Genomic DNA, 23,501 nt, shown 5'->3' on the forward strand with positions numbered 1-23,501 from the left:
ATGCGTATCCTGCTTGTGACATTCAAATTTATCTTGTACAGATACCATACACAACAATAGTTTTCTGTAGACAAAAGATACATTGTTCGTGGAAAAACTGTTCCACTGCCTTTAGACAAGTCACACCCTCAAAATGCAAATGAATGAGAATTTCAAATATTAAAATCCCAGCTGCATATCTTCAGACTCATATCTCATCTGTTATCTGTGAACTGTCGATGAGAATCAAGGATTTAGAAAAATGAATGTGAATATCAACTACCATTTTACAAGTAAGTAAGGTCCTCTGTCATTTTAGGGAAAGGTGGGTTCACGTGGGGGGCTTGTAGACATCCTGTATGAAATATTTTGTAAAATTATCCTTATTTGTGAAAGTGGCATGTTAATTACATTGGCAAATCAGGGGTGGGTAGTGACTAACTATTTGTAGTGAGTTATGTTGAAGGCAGCATATCAACATGTATTCAGTGTTAATGGTGCTTTCTCAGATGTGCAAGTTGCCTACTAATACTCCCCAAGGAGACAACAGACCCTGGCTTTTAAACTTTGTGCTGGTAACAATCTAAAAATCCTTACAAATGTCCTTTAGCAATCTAAAGAAGTCCTTTACTTCTTTAGAACACAAAGGGGATTTTTTTTTTCCAAGCAATCTGTAAGTTTGGCCCATCAGACCACAAAACATGCTTCTACTACGCATCAGTCCATTTCAGATTAGCTCAAGCCCAGAGAAGTCGGCAAGGTTTCTACATGTTCTTGACTTCTACTGTGCATAGCATAGTACAGTTTTAATTTGTATTCACGGATACAGCAAAGGGCAGTCTTTATTGACAATGGTTCTCAAAGTATTCCCAAGCCCATGCAGTGATATGCATCACATAAGCATGTCAATTTTTAATGGATTGTCTTAGGTATTATCTGGGGGATTAAACTTCATCAATTATAATTTTAAGTAGTGGCTTAAAGTTAAGTTTATACAGCTCTGACAGCTGTTTGTTATGTGCTGAGAACTTGGGTGGATAGGTAAAGTCTGGTCTGTTGTGTTTGATACCTTCATATTGAGAGGTAGGATGGTTCATTTGGCCCTGAAGAATTGAGTAATTGAATATTTTGGGGTATTTCCTGATTGATTATATAGTTTCATGAAATGAAGAAGTGGGGTTTTGAAGAAACAGTAAATGCGTAAAGACAGATTTTGTGATTTTTGTAGGCTTAGCGTCCGAATACCCTTGATATTTGCATTTTGACAGATAGTGGCAGCTAATGGTTCTAGAAAAATCAAGAACAGGAACAGAGAGAGTGGGCATCCTTATGAGAGTGGGTCATTTCATATTCCATTTTACTTCTACCATTCTATTGAAAACCGGGGCTATTATGGTCCATAAATGTTTATAAAACTTCATCAGGCTTTAGTGCTTTATTGTTAGGCAACTGCATGAGGGCATTATAGAACTCTTCTGGTCTTAATGGTCATCTAGAGTGTTTTTTGTTCTTCTGTTAGTTTTGGCAGTTTTACATTATTAAGAAAGAGATTGATATTTTCTGTTACTGGAGCATGTTCAAATGAGTTAAAATTTTTCTAGAATATTTTAAAAGCATTATTTATTTCTTGGGATGTCTGTCTGATCATGCCTGCTGTGTCTTTAATTGCTGGGATTGTTGTTTGTTATCTGAATTTTCCAATTTTGTTGCTATATTTAAAATCTTCATGTCTGAATTATTGTATAAAGAATAATGTTTTCTTTAATGTTTCTGGGTATTGCCAAATTCTTGTACTGCGTGGGTAAGATGTTCTGTCTAAATGTGTGTCAAGGATGGTATTAAAGTCACCACCAATAATGATCGGTGAGTCAGAAAGCATGGATCATCGGTGTTCAGGCCATAATATTTGCAAGGGTTATAGGAGTATTGTTAATGTTAATGTTTAATAAATTATAATAAACCATCCTTCTGGTTCTTTTTATTTAGCAGGATAGATATGTCTCTTTGTGTGGGGTTGTGGAATGAAGAGAAGATGTGACTGAACTTGGGTGACTTTATTTTGTGATGGATGGATTAAGAAAGATGAGTCTCTAGTATTAAATGGCCATCTGCTTTTAATTTAGTATTTTTAACTCCAGGAAGCAAGGAAAGTAAAAAATGTAGCCGGCAAGAACGAACAAGAAGAGCCCTCTATCCTTTGCACTTTAAATCTGCAGATTTTTTTTTTTTTTCTGTGTCACAGTTTGTTGTGTCTCCATTCAGTTTTGCTTCTTTTACTGCTCACTTACAGTAATCTGAAAGAGGTGTTTTAGGTATGAAGAAAATCTTTGATCTTGCCTTGGAGGAGATTCAGCAGACTAGGGTTCACAGAATCAATGATGGTTTATTCAAAGAAAGAATGAGCGCTTTCTTAGTTCTGCTCCCAAAACCAGTCTAAAACAGAAACTCAGTCCCAAAATTCTTATGCTTATATCATCAACCCCAGGTCCCTTGGTACCATCGTAAAGGGCCAAAGTAGGAGTAGATCCTATCATAAATACCTTAGTGTCATAAAACGACCAGAGTTGATATTGTGATGAGTGTTCTGTTCCTGTCTTTAGGAAGTGTCATAAAATGCTTTTATTGTTCAAACCATGAGAACAGAGCATAAGTGGCTGTCCCAAAAAACAACCCTTCAGCATTCTGTTTAACAATGAATAACAACTAAAACAAAGGGAAAAAAACAGAAAACTAGAAAATAAAACAAAATAAAACAATTCCCAACAGGTATTAGACTCACAGACAGAAATTATAGAAGTTACAGACAGAAATAAACCAGTGCCAACCTGCAAAGCCACCATAGCAGTCTGCCTCCGCGACCCGTTCAAACTACGGCTTGATGTCACCAGCTACTGCAGAAGAACTGGCAAGCTCCCAGCCTCCTGAGAGACCAACCAACCAGCTGAGCCCCCTCAAGCCAAGTCCAGGCCCTAAGCAGAGGTGCTTTTGGGGTTTATTCTCTGGAGGCCCGGATCACTGGGTCATCAGCCCACCGAACAGTGGTTCTCATCCTCCACTAATCAAGCAGTAAGGCACACCCACCTCAGGCTCTGTGCTGTGTTACTCTGCCCCCTTTTTAATTTAAACCTTGATCAGTTGTTACACTAGCCTCTACTCTCTGATGCTGCTTAATTCTCCATAAAATAGCTATTCTCAGCCAACTCTTATATGTTCATGAGATGAATGATGTGTGTCTAGTTTTATGCATACCTATCAATCCATCGTTAATGGCTATTCACTGTTTCATTTCATATCCAGTCAATAAATACTCCATCTATCAAAGCTGTTTATTATTTAGGTGCTTTTGTAACTGCCAATGCAGGTCACTTGACTGCGAGTGATTCCACTGACCCAATTTGAGATTAAATCAGCTTGTGTTTGTTGTACAGGCCTAAAGTTAATGTTAGATTTCTCCTAATGCTCCAAATATATTTTGCCACAAATCTATATTGTATCTTCACTTTGTAAGAATATACTGTTTCACTCCATATATTTCAGATTTTGAAAAAGGTCTAATGTTTATTTTAAGTGAGCTTATAGCCAAAATCTTGTCTTCATCTTCAGTAGTTACTGACCGATGTCACTTTGCAGAGTGAGTAAAACCTGAGACCTTCCCCAGATCTGATAGAGATCGGCTTACATCTTATAAGGTCTTATATAATTGGGGTTTCATTTTGCACATTATGTTAGTAAATCACTGGGAGCACAGCAGAGGCACCATTGCATTAGAGCAGCAGGTGTGCCTTCCTCAGGTTGATGGCGTGGTTGAGTAATGAAGAATGGATGAGAATAAACTATAGATGATTTGAACTAGTAATGTACATTTACTTGGCATAGAAGCTAAATAATATTTAGCCCACCTAAAACTGGCTTTGCGATACCCCTGCTCCATGCTTTTTAATAATCTGACACAGCAGTAACATAAACAAAGAAAAAAAAGTGGACCAAGTACAGAGCCTGGCGGTACCTCACAGAGAATATAATTCTATCATTCATTTTTCATTTACTTTTTTTATTGGCTCAGACTTGCCTTGAACTCAGTAGTATTTGTTCTCTGATTTTGTATCTTGATCTTAGCCATCAGTCCTGTAGCAGATTCAGTTACTGTTATTCATGAACTGAGCAGAATTCTTGGGACAAAGTTAACCCTTTTGACTTAAGATAGAAAGAGGAATCACAAGACATCAGGATGTCTGGTCAAAATCTGGCCCACCAAGTTTATGGCCCCAGAATTCTCTAAGGACTCTCTCAACCCCCTTATCTGACATCTTTCTTACTTCATGGCAGCATGTACAAGAGAGGAGTACTTGACCTCATAACCATCTCTCTTCTCAACCAACTTAGTATGTCTGGAGACTTTTGACTTAACAAAAGTAAATTCTGGATACAAACTAAGTTTTACGACTTTCGGAAATTCCCTTCTGGGGTCCCTCTATCTATCTATCTATCTATCTTCCCCACACACATACATCTTATCGTCCTACACCTTCCTCAACCTTTTACAGCCATTGTGTGAGGAAGACATCTGGCTCAAGGACCAAGATAAAATACACCACAGCCAGATAACCCAAGTCTGCAGTGCTGATGGACCCACTCACAAAATCACTTTTTGCAAACACACAGTTCACCACACTTTCCCACCACCCCCTTGCATATGAGTGCATTCCGTAGGTCATAAATTCCTTCCTTAGTTTAAAACCCCAGCTTGATTCTCCCACTCTGTTGCAAACTGTACAGCATGCCAATCTTTAATCAAATCGAATGACTAATGCTTTTCTTATTAAACTGTGAATGTTCTCTATGTCTCTCTGTTAAAATATCAATGTGTAACTCAAACTCATATTACCCCATGAAGAACTGATATGAATTAATACTAAGATTTCCTACATCTGTTATAGTTATTTTATGACTCTAAAACTGTAACCCGTTTCTTTCATTTAAATTATTGTTTTGATAGTTTAGAAATCCTTCTCATTTAATTAGTTTTAGAAATCTAATAAGGTTAGAAAGTTAAATATATTCCTGTGAATCATGTTTTACCCTCATATTTGCTTTATTCCTTTGTAATCATGTTAATTTAACTTCCTCCTTGAAGTAGAACTGTGTAAGTAAATGTGTAACTTGTGTAACTATTCCCACGAAAAATGCAATACTTCAAGCATAATAGAGGTTCTGCCATAAATATCCACTGTTAAGTTGATAATGTACATTGTCTTTCTTTTATTCTATAAATTGTAACTTCTCTTTTATTTAAGCATTGTTTAGAGAGGTTATAGTGTTGATTAACACTAACTTCAGAATTATGTTCTTAAGAAATTTCAATTCCTTTTCTTAGTAATCATTCATCGTTCCAAGTAACTTTATGTAACCATTGTGTGAAATCAGAGTACTTCAAATATAATAGGTTGTATGTTCATCAGTTTCTGGAAATTTTTACCTTTAAAACAGTAATAATGCTAATATGAAATTAGAGTATTATAATATTCTTTTACTTTATGTTATGCAACCACGCTCAGAAATCTATGTATGTGAAGTTATTTTATGATGAATTTGAGCAGATACTCAGACATAGAGATTGCCCATTCATTAGGAAATAAAGCCAGAAACCGCTTTTTCCTCACCTTAGCTCCACCCACAAAAAGGACAGCAGGACAGACAGAAAAGAATGAGAAAAAAGGTAACACAAGAATTTAAGAGCTCATACTTTGCAATTTAAATCTACAGATTTTTTGTTTGTTTCATGTCTCAGTTCATCATGTCTATGTTCAGTTTGCTTTTTTTTCTTCACTCACATAGAAATATGGAAGAAGTGTTGTTGATTATTTGACTGTGTTGATTCCATTTGAAAATTTTGATTGGCCAACAATAGGTCATTGCAAAATCTGTGAGCATACTTTAAGAATTTCAGATAGAAATAAAACAGCACCAGCAAGCCATCACAGAAGTTTGCTTTAGCGGCCCATACATCACCAGCCAGCTACTGCAGAAAAAAACAGAAGAGTCTGTCATCTTCACCGTCATCTTCACAAATACTGGCCGAGCCAGCTGGTAGCCTGTGTTGCCAATCCATGTCTGGTTGGATGTGACACTCTTGGGGTTCACCTCTCCTATTGCATCGCCCCTAACCAGAGATCATCCAGTCCACATACACACAACACCAGGGGCTCTCAACCTCCTCTATGAATAAGCAGTAAGGCACCCTCAAATTTGTATTTATTTTGAACCTGGATTAGTTGCTACACTAGCATTTATATTCCATTCTGCGTATTGCTCAAATCCCATAAAATAACTATTTCTGAGTTTCAGCTACAGTATGTTCATCCGGTGAATCTCATGTCTCTAATTTCTCTGTGCATACATATTAATCTGGTATTTAGTGCCTATTGACCTTGTTCTTAATAAATCACCCTTTATTAAAGTTATCACTTGTTTAGTGGTGTGTGTAATTATCACAATCTGATTAAACAATCACAGGCTACAGGAAAACCCTAATGTGAGATGAAGCTAAAAGTAAGTGAGAAATTACTTTTAAGTGAGAAATAGATGAATTAAGTGGCAATCCCCCACTACAGTCCTACCACATTTATTTTCTGGTTTCAACCAAGTTCAATTATCATTTAAAAAAAAAGAAAAGAAAATATTTTCTTTCTTTTAACTGTCACCAGCATGCTTGGCCTCATACTTAACTCAGGGGAAGAACTGGGCCAGAGTGAACTGGAGCTTCAGCACCAGTTAATCTCCACGCAAACAGAGCTGAGCTCTGGTGCTGTAAAACTCTAGTTTAAACCTCTTAACCTCTAGTTAAACATTCTCATCCCCACCCTTCAAGGTAATTTATTTTTTGTCCCTATATATTTAAGCGGCCCTCCTCTGCTGATTTTCACAATCTTGTATGTACTTTTGGGTTCATTCCTGCTATTTAACTGATGTTTTAATTGGGTAAATAGATTTATTAAAATTACATTTTATCTCAACAAGTAGCCTAAATTATTTGCTGTTCTTTATATATGCCATTTATTTAAGTAACTCTGAAGCATTCTGTCACAGGGGTATCTTGTTGTGTATGTATTGCCAGATACAGCTGTCGCAACTGAGGAAACTAAATCTAACATTTGTTCATACAACAGTGCTCTGTCATATAAATGAGGTTTTACTAATTTTGACAGCCTTGCATAACTGTTTTGCCTAGTGATCATTATTAAATGTACTCAGAGGCATATATTTGCAATTAGCGAGTTAAATAACAGTATCTGTAGTTTAATGTCTCTTATTGGTTAGTGACATTATGTAGGAAGGCTGGAGTTTACAGTAGTTTGAAAAGCATGTCTCCAACTCTTGATTGGATGGCATCGAACCTGGCAGTAAAGTGTTGCACAGAGGTGAAGCATTTCAGAGGTTAATTTACATTCATGTCACATTTCTGTTTGTAAGTAGAGGAGGATTTTTTGTACATACAATTTTGCTTTGTAGAAAGAAAATCTTTCTTTATATTTTTCCAGTAATTTATGGGAAAGAGATAAAAAATTAATTAAGGGTTGGATATTTAGGTCTTGACTCTGTCTCACTTTCATTTGGACTCTGGCTTTATTGGCTTTATTCAGTCTTGCTTTTATTTAGACTCATCCTGCATCTTGAGTTGGTCTTGGGCCCCTTTAGACTCAGTCTTGATTTGATCTCAACCAGTCATGGTCTTGGACTATGATTGCATTCAACAAATGTGTTCTTGATTACAGCCCTATCTAGAACTGCAAAAAAAACTGAAAAATAAAGGCTAGGTTTCTTCAATAAAGTTCTCACTACTGCTGTATTTGGTGTGTCTAGAAAAAATGCCTGTTTCCAAAGAATATTCTACAATTTCTAACAGTAGGCTATCAAATACTTCTTTAATCCTGTTAGAATATGATCTAAATAAAAAGGCAGTGTTTTGCCTTTGAATATAAATAAAATTACAATGCATTATTTGTGATTTTTAAAAAATAATTGATTTATGTATTAAAACAATGCAGAATCACTACACTTTAATGGCAAAGCCTTATTGAAATAATCATTGGTTGCTTTAGGATTTAACTGTCGATTAATAATTAAAATAAAACTTGAATTTGTAAAGCTTGTGTACTGCCACTGATTGGAACTGGTTAAACATGCATATCTCTCCACCAGGGGTCATTGTGCTCATACTAACTACAGAACTACCTACAGTACTAACTGCAGCACTACCTACAAAACCATCTACAGCCACAAAATGCAATGCCCTTCGCAAAGGGATTAGACCTGCACTTTACTGTAAGTAAAGCCTACACTCACCTTCACTCATGCTCTGTAACATTACTGTTAGCATCACTTGAGCTCTACAGATATATAACTATGAATGTAATATATAACAATATATAACAATATATAAAGGAAAAGCCCCCAAATTCACCCACTTATAAGCCCACTTGCACCTTTAGTGTTATATGTTTTTAGTGTAAAACATTTTTTCATGTCCTGTGTTATTTAGGAACATGCATGTATTTGAAAATTGTTAAGTCTTAGTGACGTGCAATTTGAAGCCATTATTATTTCTTTATTTTAATCTTAGAAAGAAATAATGATACGTTAGATTGTTGGCAGTTCATTAAGCATTTTAAGAACCAACTGTGGCAAATTCAAGCCAAACTTCAAACAATCCCTCAAATAATTTGTATGTATGTACATTTCAAATTTGGTCACAATCAAGGCATCACTGATGGATTTATGTCCCCTTGTGTTAGAATAAGCCATTCTGCAAGGACTGACTCGTATCATGCAACCATACTGTGCTTAAAAGGCATAGAGACATTGGCAGTTGTTTTAAGTCCAAGTTTTAGAGCCTGTAAAATCCAGGGAGGAGTCTGAAAAATTCACGTTTTAAACTTTGATTAATTTTTTAAAAGACATGTATTTGCAAAATTGTCAGGCTCTGTGGAATTCATAACATTCACAAAACATCTCTGCCAAAATACTAATACAGTAACACTTATGATGATTTGATTGCTTGATTTGAATTGCAATCCCTCTAGTGTTCAGCCAAAATAACCACACCTCACCATGTGATTTAGATGGGTTTAAATCAAATTACAGGATTTATTTATTTATTTATTTATTTATTTATTGCAATTTAGGAACATAATTTGCTATGTGTTAGGTCTTATTGAAAAGTGTAATATGAATCCATTATCACTTCTTTATTTTAATCTTAAATAATGATAATTCAAATTATTGGCAGTACATTAAGCACTGCAAGAGCCAACCCAGGCCAATTCAAGCCAGATATTAAATGCTTCCTCAGCATATCAAATTTGGTCACAATCAGGTGCATCAAAGTGGATTTATAACCCCTTGTGTCAGAATAAGCCAGGCCAGCCTGACTAAAGCATAACTTGCTGTCCTACAGTTTTTGTTTAATATAGGGTGATTGAAAAGGATCTGATTTCAAAAGCGCTATATTTTTACAACCGTTAGGCAACTAGGAACCAATCACATACCAATTAAAAGAGGGGGTCATAGAGTTTCTGACCATCACTGGAAGATGGCTCCCTTCAGTCTGCAAGGAGATGGTGACCCCTGAGCAGAAAGTGTTCTCCACTTCAATAAGAGTGAACCCATCACAGCTGTGCAATGTGTTTTTTGCCAGCAGTGAACCTCCAACAGCTCAGAGCATTCGTTGTTGGTTCCACAACACTGGATGATCTCTGAAATCGCATTGAAAGAGCCTTGAGTACAGTGACCCCCAACATGCTCAATCCAGTATGAAATGAATTTGACTATCGCGTTGATGTTGTCCATACAGCTGGAGGAGTCATAATGAGCACTTGTAAAATTACATAATAAACTTTATGCTCACTTAAACCATTTTCAATTTACTGCATTGTTCTGTAATGGTTTACAAGTGAAATAAATCCTTCTGAAACTGGATGAATCTTTTTGAATCACCCTGTGCTTATTGACCATGAAACTTCACCAGTTGTTTTAAGACCAATTGTGAGGTGAGGCAATAAAAATCCAGGGAGGAATATGAAATCACAAATTTGATAATTTGCTGGGAAACAACACAAAAACAAACAAAACCATTTTTTTAAAGACATATTTGCAAACTTGTCAGGCTCAGTGGAATGTGTAAAATTCAGAAATATTATTTGTCAAGAAATAAATACAGTAAAGCTCCTGAATGTTTATATGTTTGAAGTATGACATTTGCTGTTACTGCTGAAGCTCCCTCCAATGTTCTGACAAAATATAGCCACATCTGATTCTGTGATCAAGATGGGTTTAATCAAATTACAGGATATTGTGTGCAAAATAGGAACATGCATATATTTTGAAAGTCTTAAATCTTATTGAAATGTGTAATTTGAAACCTTCGGCATATCTTTATTTTAGTCTAAGGCAGAAATTCTGATATTTTAGATTGTTGGAAGTATGTTGAGCATTGTAAGGCTGAATCAAGCTAAATTTCAAAAGATTCCTAAGCTGATTATTTTGAACATATATATTAACTTTGAGCACAATCAGAGTATCACTAATTACTTTATGGCCCTTTGTGCCAGAATTAGTCAAGCTGAACTAATTTATTATATCATGCAGTCATGTCATGTTTATAAAACAAGATAAAAAAAAAATATATTGATTCACTGGTTGTTTAAGACCAAGTTTTTCAAAGACTTGTTTTTTTCAAAACTGTCAGGCTCAGTTGTAATACAAAACATTCAGAAACGTCCTGTGCCACAGGAAAAATATAATAAAGTTTATGAATGTTTGTAATTTGAAGTTCACAATTTGCAATTATTGCTGAAGCTCCAAAATAATAAAAGCTCATATTGTAGAAATTAATGAAACTCTTACCTCCTTAATGCCTGGATTTAGCAAAAACAGCCACGCTAATTTTACTTCAGGTAAAAAAGTGGTAATAACTATGAAAAATGAAATTCAAACCCAACTTACACTCTCCTCCAAAAGTATTGGAATGACAAAGCCAATTCTTTTGTTTTTGCTGTCCACTGAAGACATTTGGATTTGAAATCAAAAGATTAATATGAGATCATGGATCAGAAATTCAGCTTTTATTTCCTGATCATTACATCTAGATGTGTTAAGCAACTTAGAACATGGCATCTTTGGTGGCACACTACCCAATTCTTAGGTGAGGAAAAGTATAGGAACAGATAGCCTTAAGATAAATTAAAGTTAATTATACTTATTATTTCTGTACATATCCTTTGCTTGCAATAACTGCTTCAATCTGGTGACCCACTGATATCACCAAGTTGTTGCATTCTTCTTTTGTGATGTCTTTGCTTTTTTTTTCCTTTTTTCACAACTTATTTCAGTTCGTTAGGGTCTGATGGTTGACTCGGCTAGTCTAGACCTTTATATTTTTTTCCCCTGAGGAAGGCTTTTGTGTATTTTGGGTCATTATCTTGATGCAGAATGAAGTCTGTCCAGATTAGATTGGATTAATTTCTCTGTAAACTGGCAGACAGAAAGAGTTCTGTATTCATTCTGCTGCTACAATCATCAGTTACATCATCAATAAAGATTAATGAGCCTGTTCCAAAAGAAGCCATGCAAGCACAAGCCCTGACATTACCTTCACCATGCTTGACCGATAACCTTGTGTGTTCTGGATCATGAGCATATTCTTTCTTCATCCACAGTTTAGCTCTCTGTATGTCTTTCCAATTCTCACGGCTGATGAGTAGTTTTCATCTTGTGGTTTTTAAGTGTTTAAACAATCAATCTAACAGGGCACACCTGTACAAGGAAAAAACACTGGCCAGTCACATGTTCCAATATTTTTGTTCACTTGAAATATGGATGGTTTCAAACAAAAGGTGTCATGTTCTAAGTTAGAAGCTATTAAAAATTGAGCATTAAGTAAATTGTCATTTGCAGAGTTTCTTTACATTTGCTTAGAATCAAGATAACTACAGTACAAGATGCTCAATAAAATAAAACACTTAAATGTATACAGAGACTCCCTGCATACATTGTCCAAATGTCCATTTACAGAAATATCTACAGATTGTGAGAATATAACAAATAAGTGAATACATATATAACAAAGTAAATATGATTAGTAAACTGACGTGGTCTATGTTGACTAAAAATGCTTCGATTGGTCAGTTAGTTGATTCAAAAGGAACCAGTCTGAGATTCAATGCATAGAATGGTTTCAGCTGGACTTTTCATCTTTGCTGTTCTTTATTTAATTATTTTTTTTAATACATAATATAAAACACACTTGATAATGTTAAAAGAGAAGAGACATAAATAATTTCATTATGAAATCTATCAGTAAAAAACTGAAGTCATTATGTAAAATATTTATTGGGGGCTTTTCACCTATAACATATAACAATATATACCATTACAACTTGGCCTACAGGATCAAGCTTTTTTAAGCAGATGTCAGTTATTAACCTGTAATGTTTAACATTTTGGTGTTGCTCAGGCAGTGTCACGGCTAACGGGAATTCTAAAGGAGCTCCATGTATTTTTCCATTCTTTTACAATGGAGCGTTTTACAATGACTGTGTGATTTTTCATCACCCTAACCCATGGTGCAGCACGACTGATAACTACACCAGAGATGGAAAGTGGGGAGAATGCCTTGACTATGGTAGTGCTCATCAAATGTCTGAAAAAAATATATTTTTTTGTATATTTAATCTACTGTGTTAGCATGTATATACATGTGGAGCTATTCACTCCTACTCAATCTTCTTGTTGTCAGATGTTTGTCAACGTCACAACAATCTGTCTGATCCATGGAGGAACATTGGTTTTAACCTCAGCTCTTACCCTAACTTGCAAATGAAAGACCTGAACTTGCAAGAAGGATGGTACCGCTTTAAAGGTTTTAGTGGGGACCGAATGGCCTACTACTGCATAAGGGACACTGTCAGTGTACAGAATCTAGACTGTGGTGCAGGACTGATCCTCTACTACCTCGTTCCAATCAGAGGAGTTTACAGGACATGTGAGTATGTTTAAAGCCATCGCATGATTTTGTCATAAGATGCAAGTGTTGAGACTTGACTTTGTAGAATTACAGTATTTGTTGTAGATGGGGGTGGAATAAGTACAATACTCCTGCACCTTAATAAAAGTAAGGAACTCTTAGTAAAATATTACTGGAGCAGAAGTACAAAATGACTTACTTATGGATGTCTTTAAATAGCAAAACTAAAAGTGTTTTGAGTTATTATTATTAATATTAATATTACACAAGATCATTTCATTTGTGTTTTCTCCAATCTTTCACATGTTGATCAATGAAGGAATTTGGCCTCTTTGTCACTTCATATTAATAACCCAGTAAAAAAGTCATGGATGGCTGCTTAGGAGTCCCTGAACACTCAGATGGACTACTCATTATATATAAATAAGATCATACTTTAGTTCTTTCTTAACAAATTCAAGGGTTTTTGTGGTTTTTGTTGAAAAATCAACATTTTGTTGCAAATGCAACTGCATAGTAACTTTGTACATAATAAACAACCCCGTTTAAGTAAAATGTAAATAAAAACAGAATGCAATGATGTGCAAATCATTTAAATGTTTTTTTTGAAAGTAGTACAAAGAGAACATATCAACTCTTATTAACTTATTAACTATATATATATATATATATATATATATGTATATATATATATATATATATATATATGCCCATTTTGAATTGATGCCAGAAACACATTTTAAAAAGTTGGGACACGGGAATGTTATTGTGATAATTTGATTACCTCTTCTTCTAACAACACTCTGTGAGCATTTGGGAACTGAGGGGACCAAATGCTGTAGTTTTGAAAGTGAAATATTTTCCCATTCTTGCTTGATATAGGATTTCAGCTGCTCAACAGTTCGACATGTCCTTTGTCGTATATTTTGTTTCATAATGCAGCAAATGTTTTCAATGAGTGACAGGTTTTTAATGGGTTACTATGGAGCCATACTTCTGTAATGTGGTTTGGCATTGTCTTGCTGAAATAAGCAAGGCCTTCCCTGAAAAAGATGTTGTCTAGATGGCAGCATATGGTGCCAAAACCTGTACATATCCTTCAGCATTAATGGTGACTTCACAGATGTGCAAGTCACCCATGCCATATGCACTAATGCACCCCCATATCAACACGGATGCTGGCTTTTGAACTGTACACTGATAACAAACCAGATGGTCTCTCTCCTCTTTAGCCTGGAGGACGCGGTGTCCATGGTTTCCAAAAAAAATTTTAATTTTGATTAGTCGGACCACAGGATACTTTTCTACTTTGCCTCAGTCTATTTTACATGAGCTCAGGCCCAGAGAAGGTGACAGTGTTACTGGATCCTGTTTACATACGGTTTCTTCTTTGCATGAGTTTTAACTTGCATTTGTGGATGCTTTGTTCACAGGCAATTGTTTTCAGAAGTGTTTCTGAGCCCATGAAGTGATTTCCACTACAGAATTGTGCAGGTGCAGGTGCAGTGCCACCTGATTGTCCAAAGTTCATGGTCCGTGAATATTGTTTTTTTGGTCTTGTCCCTTGCATACAGAAATTTCTCTGGATTTCTCAGAATTCTTCGAAATTTTCCCATGCAGTCACCCTTCCCCATCTTTACTTCTGAATGACTCAGCCTCTCTGGGATGCTCTTTTTACCCAATCAGGTTACCGACATGTTGCCAATTAACGTAATTAGTTACGAGATGTTCCACCGGGTTTTTTTGTTTGTTTGTTTTTTTTTTTTAGCATTACACGACTTTACCAGTCTTCTGTTACTCCTCTCCCAATCATTTCAAAATTTGTTGCAGGCATCATATTCAAAACGGGCACATTTTTTTTTGTTTTAAAATACAATAACAATTTCCCAAATTCAACATTTCATTTGTACTTTGTACTATTTTCTATTAAATACAGGGTTTAAGTGATTTGCACATGACTGCATACATATATTTACATTTTGTACAGCATCCCAACTTTTTGGGAAATGGGGTTGTATATATGCGAAAAATAAATAAATATGTAAATAAATATATACTGGTGGCCTAAATTGCCAGGTTGGACTGGCAATGATAACATAATAAATTCTCTTTAAACTTTGTGCTAGAACTCAACAACCATAGGATCCTCTAAACAGCTGACAGTGGATCTGAAAATAAAGCTAACTGATGCCTACAAAGCAGGGAAAGACTATAGAAAAGATATCAAGGCTCTTCTAGCTCACAATTTCCACTATCCAAATGTCATTAAGAAATAGCAGTTAATTGGAACTGTGGAAGTCAAGCTAAGATAAGGGAACACCAAGAAATCTCTTTGGTGGAGCTGCTCATATGCTAGTCATAAAGGTAAAGCAAACCTTCTAAATGGCAATAAATTCAAAACCATTAGCCAACAGTGTTTGCACACAGAGGAATTAGACTTGTGAAACACCCACATACATGCACACTAGTGAACACACACACTAGGGGGTAGTGAGCACACTTGCCTGGGGCAGTGGGCAGCCCTATCCACAGCACCCAGGGAGCAGTTGGGGGTTAGGTGCCTTGCTCAAGGGCACTTCAGTCACATGCTATCAGCCAAGGGGATCGAAGGAAGGAGCAGCTGGCACAGGAGTGGGGGAACACCGTTCTACACTGTAGCATTGTTTACACAAACATAATCTGCATGGAAGAATAAAATCATCATAAAAGTAAATGCCTGAAGTATGAAGAAAAACTTCTAGATATGCCAGAAGCATTTTGGAAACAAGTACTGTAGAATAATGGAACAATGGAACTCTTTGGCTGCAATCACCAGTGTTTGGAGAGAAAAATGGACAGCATTTGATGAAAAGAACTCCTTCTCAACTATAGCTACTATAACTTCTCACTTCCCATTGCACTCATCTGACACAAGGATCACACTCAATTAGGGGTGGGAATCTTTAGGCACCTCACGATTCGATTTGATTACGATTCAGAGGGCTGCGATATGATTATTAAACGATTATTGATGCATCTTGATGCATCTTTTTTTTTTCTATACAGGATTTCTATTTTCCTACTGTCTGAGGACTTGGTAGTTTTAAAGCAAAGTGTTTGTAATGATCCATAATGCATTTACTTCCTATATCTTTCATTAATAAATCAAATGGAAGTGATGTGGCAAGTGAACTAGAAGGCTCTCATTCACTGCTCTTGTTTGGAGCACATGAGACACTGGCTGCCTCTCATCTGCAATAAAATGCACTGTTAGGGTGACATAAGATCCAGTGGTAGTGGATGTCCACGCAGCACATTACCGCTATTCTACCCGTTTTCTTTAGTGATTTTATAACTTCGGTTTTGGTCTCATTGTAGAGGGTGGGGGGGGGAGTCGCTGTGTCAGTTAAATATATCTTCAAGACTGGACGCTGAATCTCAGCTCCAAAGTGTGCAACACAGCGCAAAAGCCCTGGTTCTCAACAACTGAGAACTGGCGTGCAGACTGCAGGTCACATAGCAATGAAGTCTCGCATAGCCAGTAGCGAACGAAAAGACGGACAGAGAATTAAGATGAACATTTGTGACGAATGGACTTACTCGCATTTATAAGCAATGTAGTTGGTTTCCTGATATGTTAAATCTGCAATGAGAGACTATCAAACACTAAAACGCTGCGAAGATGAAGTCGCTTCTCTTTCGAATTTTCTCATTCCACCTTAAATGTGCAGCAGTTACATTCAGCACCTCAGGCAGAATTTAAGGTGGAACAGGAAAATTCGAACGAGAAGCTGGTGAACGAGAAGCGACTTCAGTTTTGTAAATCAGTCGAACATTGAGAGACATTTTACAATAAGCTTATCTACTTCTGAAGAAAAGTTTTCTGGCGGAGATGGGAGGAAAGCGGCTATAGCTAAGGCTTAATGCAGGGCAAAGTAAGTCTGCGCTCGCGTTTATATTGTTTAGTCTATACTAGGACATTAACACATACTGACACATACTGGACATTAAATGTTGTGGCTCCCAAGGTGGTTAGATTTTTGTTGAAAGGACAAAATGGCTCTTTTTAACATCTCGGTTGTGACTCCTGATCTAACCTGGCTTTAATGCAGAGGGTGCTGGTTGGATTTCTCACTCATCCACTTGTGTTTTTGTTATGTGCCGCCACAGACTGTCCGGGTGCTGCACTTACCCACTTCCACATTCCGCCTTTTGCGTTCCATCAACATTACGTTATAAATTAAATATTTAGAAAATCGATTTTTGACATTTATGAATCAATTCAGAATCGTTCACGTTCGCATCGCGATGCATCTAAGAATCAAGTTTTTCCCCCACCCCTACACTCAGTACTTTACTTCTATTAATTTAACGAATGCCAAATGGATCCATTGGCTCAACAGCAAAACATAGAACCACTGGGCACATATCCAAGCCACAAACCACTTAGGAACTTAAACAGACCTCTTTAGTCATCCATAACGTTTTAGTCACATTGTGCCCAAATGCTGCATGTAAGTCAGTTTTCTTCATGAAAACGTTTTCTAATGAAAAAAAAATTAATTTTCAAAAATCACCACTTTCATACCTCGGTAATCATCATAGTAATCATAAGACTGGAAAATTCACCAAACTACCAAACTCCAACCAGGAAGCTGTGTTTATTGTGGTGTTTAAGTTGCTTTGGCTTTAGTAAAGTACAGATTGAGTAGTTAGTGTTGTGTATAGAATAGAGATGAAGTTTACTGAAGTTAGTCGTAGCTTTACTTACAAGTGACATCAATTAAATGTGCAGGTAGCATGGCTGCAGTACTAAACTTTCCTTTTAACCACTAAACAACCTCATAATTAAGTGGATCCAGTTACATTCAGGGAGAAACTATATACAGGAAAACATCTTCTTGGGTTTTGAACATTTGCCTTGAATTTTTTTTTAATGAATTTTGCTTAAATTTCTTAAAACTGAATTCTACCACAAGGGCAAAACCAGCCCAGACCCAGAGTTATAAGTTATGGCAACATGAGGTACAGATGTGAAGCTCTGTTTCTAAGAATGTGGCTGGCTTGCTCTAATAAACTATTTCTTCCACAGGTCATTCCTCCTGCAGTAAATCTTCCTGTGGGCTGAATAATTACTGTAACTCATCTGATGGCAGCTGCAGGTGTGACTGTGGTTTTGGCATCCAGACCAAAAAAGGCTTCAGTACATGCACTGCAGGTATGGCTATGCATAACAAAGTAAAATGTATCAGTTGTGAATTAATCACTGAGATGAATTAGTCCATGTAATTGCATGTAGTTGTGTATAGCAAAAATCATAGTCATTAGGACAGGCAGGGGTGAAAAGACAAAAAGGCAAAGAAATTTAAGACATGATCAATTTTGCTAAAACCAGGGAAAGGAGAAAAGGGAGAAAACATGATTAAAAAAAAACAAGAAATGCAGCAACTAAGAGAATTACAAAGCTACAAACCCAGTTCCAAGAAAGTTCAGACAGTAGGTAAAATGTAAATAAAATAGACAGCAGTGATCTATAAACCCACTTTGACCTGTATTTGAAGACAAACAGTACAAAAGGCAAGATAAGTAGTGTTTTATCTTTTCAACTTGATTTTCAATTGATTTTCAATTGATTCTATGTTCAGTAACACCTTACAATACTGTTTCGTAGTTAATGAGTAACTAATCAGGAACTAAGCAGGAATGAATGAGTAGTACTGCATTAGCACTTAAGTAACTACTCTTAACTACCAAGGACTGAGTGAACTATATGAGTTATCAATAGGTAATAGGGAAATAATGATTTGGGCAGTTCACTATTAACTAAACAATAACTACTGAGTCTCATAGAGAATTACTTAGTAACTATGGTTTCTTAGAATAACTACTCATAAATTTTGAGGGCAGGGTCAGTTATAGAGAGGGCTCATGTAAATATCTGACTGTGTATGTGTCCTGCTTTCAAATTCACTTGGTTCTACATATTACCAAGTGATTATGTAATTACTGTCTGTTAGATAATGAATGAGGTGTTGTTGTTCTTCATTAGAAGACAATGATGATCAGGAACAATATAAAATTAAACAATGGTCTCATTATTAATGAACTAGGAGTCAATGATGATCAAGAACAGTTTTATAAAGTGAAACACATGGTAACTCTTTATTAATGAACTAGGAGTTAATCATGATCAGGAACAGTATAAAGTGAAACACATGGTTCTTCACTATTAATGAACTAGGAGTTAATGATGATCAAGAACAGTATAAACGGAAACGGTAACACTTTACATTAAGGGTCGCTAATCAATCATTAAATATATAATAATCAACTATTAGTTTAATTAAATATCTGTTAATTAACTTTCCATCACCTCCATATATTCAGTTGCTTCACGTTTCTTACTTTGGTTCTTGTTCATTAAAGATGCTTATGGTCACATCTGACTGTAAGACGAGCGCACACAAATTCATGGACGGTTTTGTTATTCATCACGTTCATCTTGGCATATCTGTACTCATATCTGGTAGGAGTGCATGTAAATTTGGGCATAAATGCTGGATATGTGGCTAATTAACCAAAACTATTATCAACATAATCTGTAATTGCAAAAATAAGAACAACAATAGAAAATTTCAATAATACTAATTTGTGTGCATGACAGTCCAATACAAAAGTGGATGTACTTACTTTACATGCACATTGATATAAACAAGTGCTGCAACTATTTCATGTTCCATTTAAAGACACATTACACTGTGCTTTTGTTTCATGCTACTGACTCACAAACACAGCTTCGGTCATACACTGCAGTAATACAGCATTTATTTTAGGGAATTAATTACACTAAACAATCACTCTACTATGTTAACAACACTGAGTATTTAGTTTTATTTCACATTTTATTTTTTCCAGTTGTTTTCATTTTAATACTATTAAGTTTGGTCAGCAGGGGAGGAGTGCACTCACTGCTGGACATCAAACTCCACCCACGAGCACAGCCATTAGCTTTCATGCCAAACCACTTAATCAACCATTCATTGCTTCTTAAATTCCTCTTACTTAACCATTAATTACTGCTTTTGTGTCCCTCCAAGTAAAGTGACAACACAAAATCAGTAATTAATGGTTAAGTAAGAGGAATTTAAGAAGTAATTAATGGTCAAAATGTAAAGATCTAATGGCCATTTTGTCATGATATTGCACGAAAACTAACATATGTCTGTTGTAGCTCAGTATTTGAGCACTATAGTTCATGACAAAAGGAAGTGAACGGAAGCACTGATTTAACAGCTGAAATGCTGTGTGTGGTGCAGCCCTGCTTACTGCTGCTGCAGCTGCTCACATCAAGCAGTGTCTCTGTAGTTGAACAACATGCCAGCGATTTCTGTAATATTTCTGTTTTCAAAAGAAATTAAAGTTCTTCTGTGTAGTATGAATTTGGTTGACGTTGTTTAGCTGTAGCTAGGTTAGCTAGCAACGCTAGAAGCCATTTCTAACTGTAGCTGTGTTCCCAAAATAAGGAAGCTAACCTAGTTAGCTTTCATCAGCTGCTGCCACCAGCTGGCTAACGTGGAGCAGGTTCTGTGGCACATTTAGCTACAGGATGCAGAGACTTCTGACATAAACACAAACAAAAACTTTTACATGTAAAGTCTATTTGATAGACATCATTTAAACTGTATTAGCTTACGGTAGGCTAGCAGGCTACAGTCGCTAATTAGCTATCCTAGCATTAGCAATTTGAGCACCAGCTTCGAATGAGCAGCAAACTTTAAAGTTAAGTTAGCTCTAACGCTGGCTATGTTAGCGATCTGCCAAAGAGCATTATTCTTATAGTTTCATGGCAATTTTTGAAGCAGCACTTCAGAAAACATCCACCTTTCACTGCTCAGTCAAAAACGAGACTCCTAGCTGAAAAAAACATCTGAAAAAGCTGCTTCATGTTAGCCGGGCTAGTTTGGTTAGCAGTAGCTTCTAGCCAGTATAGCTAGCTTAATATAAACAGAGTCTATAACATTCATGCTACATATAAAAGTTCTTCTTTTGAAAACAGAAGATTACAGAATCGCTGGCGTGTTGTACAAAGACAGAGAGACGGCCTGATGTGAAGCAGCTGCAGCAGAACTGCAGTAAAAACAACACAACACACAGCATCTCAGCTCTGTTTAGAGTTAAATCAGAGCTTCCGTCCACTTCTTACTCTCGCTGTCACAGCTTAAATCAGCTTCAGTGCATGAAACCAGCCTACCAGCACCTCATTTACATATCATTTACATGAAGCACACACTAATTCATGCAGATGTTTCAGTAGCCAGCCAATAAAACAGCAGTGTTTGGCATGAAAGCTAATGGCCGTGCTCGTGGGTGGAGTTTGATGTCCAGCAGTGAGTGCACTCCTCCCCTGCTGACCAAACTTAATAGTATTAAAATGAAAACAACTGGAAAAAAAAAATGTGTACTCAGTGTTGTTCACATAGTAGAGTGATTGTTTAGTGTAATTAATTCCCTAAAATAAATGCTGTATTATTGCAGTGTATGACCGAAGCTGTGTTTGTGAGTCAGTAGTATGAAACAAAAGCACAGTGTAATGTGTCTTTAAATGGAACATGAAATAGTTGCAGCACTTGTTTATATCAATGTGCATGTAAAGTAAGTACATCCACTTTTGTACTGGACTGTTACGCACACAAATTAGTATTATTGAAATTTTCTATTGTTGTTCTTATTACTGCAATTACAGATTATGCTGATAATAGTTTTGGTTAATTAGCCACATATCCAGCATTTATGTAAAAATTGTCCAAAATCTCTTGGTCTGCTGAAGCATTAAGAGTTCCTTTCACTGGAACTAAGGGGCCGAGCCCAACTCCTGAAAAACAACCCCATACCATAATCCCCCTCCACCAAACTTTACACTTGGCACAATGCAGTCAGATAAGTACCACTACAAATAATTAACAAATACCGTTCTCCTGGCAACCACCAAACCAAGATTCGTCCATCGGATTGCCAGATGGAGAAGCATGATTCATCACTCCAGAGAACACGTCTCCACTGCTCTAGAGTCCAGTGGCGGCACTTTACACCACTGCATTTGATGCGTTGCATTGCGCTTAGTGATGTAAGGCTTGGATGCAGCTGCTCGGCCATGGAAACCCATTCCATGAAGCTCTCTACGCTGTTCTTGAGCTAATCTGAAGGCCACATGAAGTTTGGAGGTCTGTAGCGATTGACTCTGCAGAAAGTTGGCGACCTCACTGTCACCACTGGCTTGCTCATGGGGGTTTGGACCCAGATTACTTTCTTTAATGCTAATGTTTCTGTAAAGCTGCTTTGTGACAATACCTGTTGTAAAAAGCGCTATATAAATAAACTTTGCTTGCTTGCTACTGACAGTTGACTGAGGAATATTTAGTAGCGAGAAAATTTCATGACTGGACTTGTTGCACAGGTGGCATCCTATCACCGTACCACACTGGAATTCACTGAGCTCCTGAGAGCGACTCATTCTTTCACAAATGTTTGTAGAAGCAGTCTGCAGGCCTAGGTGCTTGGTTTTATACACCTGTGGCCATGGAAGTGATTTGAACACCTGAATTCAATGATTTGGATGAGTGAGTGAATACATTTGGCAATATAGTGTAGAACAGCATAAAAGAATTAAACACCACTGTTATGTTTTTTAAGGGTTTTGAACTCAAGTTATAAGAGTTATAAAATGGTGACTCATGTATGTTCATGACATCGGTGAGCACAAACAGCCAATGAGCTGCTCTGCTTGGCAACCAATCAGCACTCAGTAGCAGTAATGTTAGGGTCCTGCTGCCCAAAATCCGTTTGCTACAGAAAAAAAAATAAATAAATAAATAAATAAAAAAACGTAAAAGAAATGTACAGGTAAGTTTTCTTTGCTTTTCTTTTAGTGAAATACATGATTTTACTTTCTAAAATTAAAGGAAAATTCTAAGCAAGTGATTAGAAACTATTTTAACTTTTAGTTTTTAGCCATTTAGCTTCATTCACCCCTATTCATTGAGGACTCACTCACAGGCATCCTCTGGCATTTTGTAATCATGTTTCTGATATAACGGGGGAAATAGGAAGAAACCAGCTCTGGTTCACTTGTGAGTAGTCACCCCTTCATCATTCAGTTCCATTTCAAAATAAAAATCTTCCCTTTATCCCATGACACAGAGTAAGAACAGGAGAACAGCAATTACCTTTGTATTATTCTGAATTAGAAATTATTGTATGCTTTTGAAGATTAGCACTTTCCCTAAAAAGCTAAGTGTCACCAGTTCCTCCAAGTACTGCCCTACAAACCTTAACTTATGGACATTTTAGCAACTATTGTTTAGTAGTGTGGTTTGGCTTTATTTTATCAAACGAGATTTGTTTTTTTTTCCTTAGCTGTGCACTTGAGAGAGGTAAGTTTTCTTTCTACTCCAGCCTGCTTGTTATGCAGCTATGTAAATATATTATGGCATGTCGTTTAGGAAATTATTTATATAGAATGACT

At 36.4% G+C, this 23,501-nt stretch overlaps 1 protein-coding gene across 1 annotated transcript in view; it reads left to right on the plus strand.

Annotated features, from left to right (window-relative positions):
- The first annotated feature begins 197 nt into the window (after positions 1-197).
- LOC118801596 overlaps positions 198-23,501 on the plus strand; it is a 31,779-nt gene continuing 8,475 nt past the window's right edge. The window contains exons 1-5 of the mRNA XM_036561953.1: positions 198-272; positions 8,179-8,301; positions 12,491-12,658; positions 12,773-13,018; positions 18,072-18,197. Coding sequence (XP_036417846.1) covers positions 242-272; positions 8,179-8,301; positions 12,491-12,658; positions 12,773-13,018; positions 18,072-18,197 — 694 coding nt within the window. The 5' untranslated portion in view covers positions 198-241. The remainder of the gene's footprint in view (positions 273-8,178; positions 8,302-12,490; positions 12,659-12,772; positions 13,019-18,071; positions 18,198-23,501) is intronic.

This window comes from Colossoma macropomum, unplaced genomic scaffold (genome assembly GCF_904425465.1).
Source record: "Colossoma macropomum unplaced genomic scaffold, Colossoma_macropomum, whole genome shotgun sequence".
Lineage (NCBI taxonomy): Eukaryota > Metazoa > Chordata > Actinopteri > Characiformes > Serrasalmidae > Colossoma > Colossoma macropomum.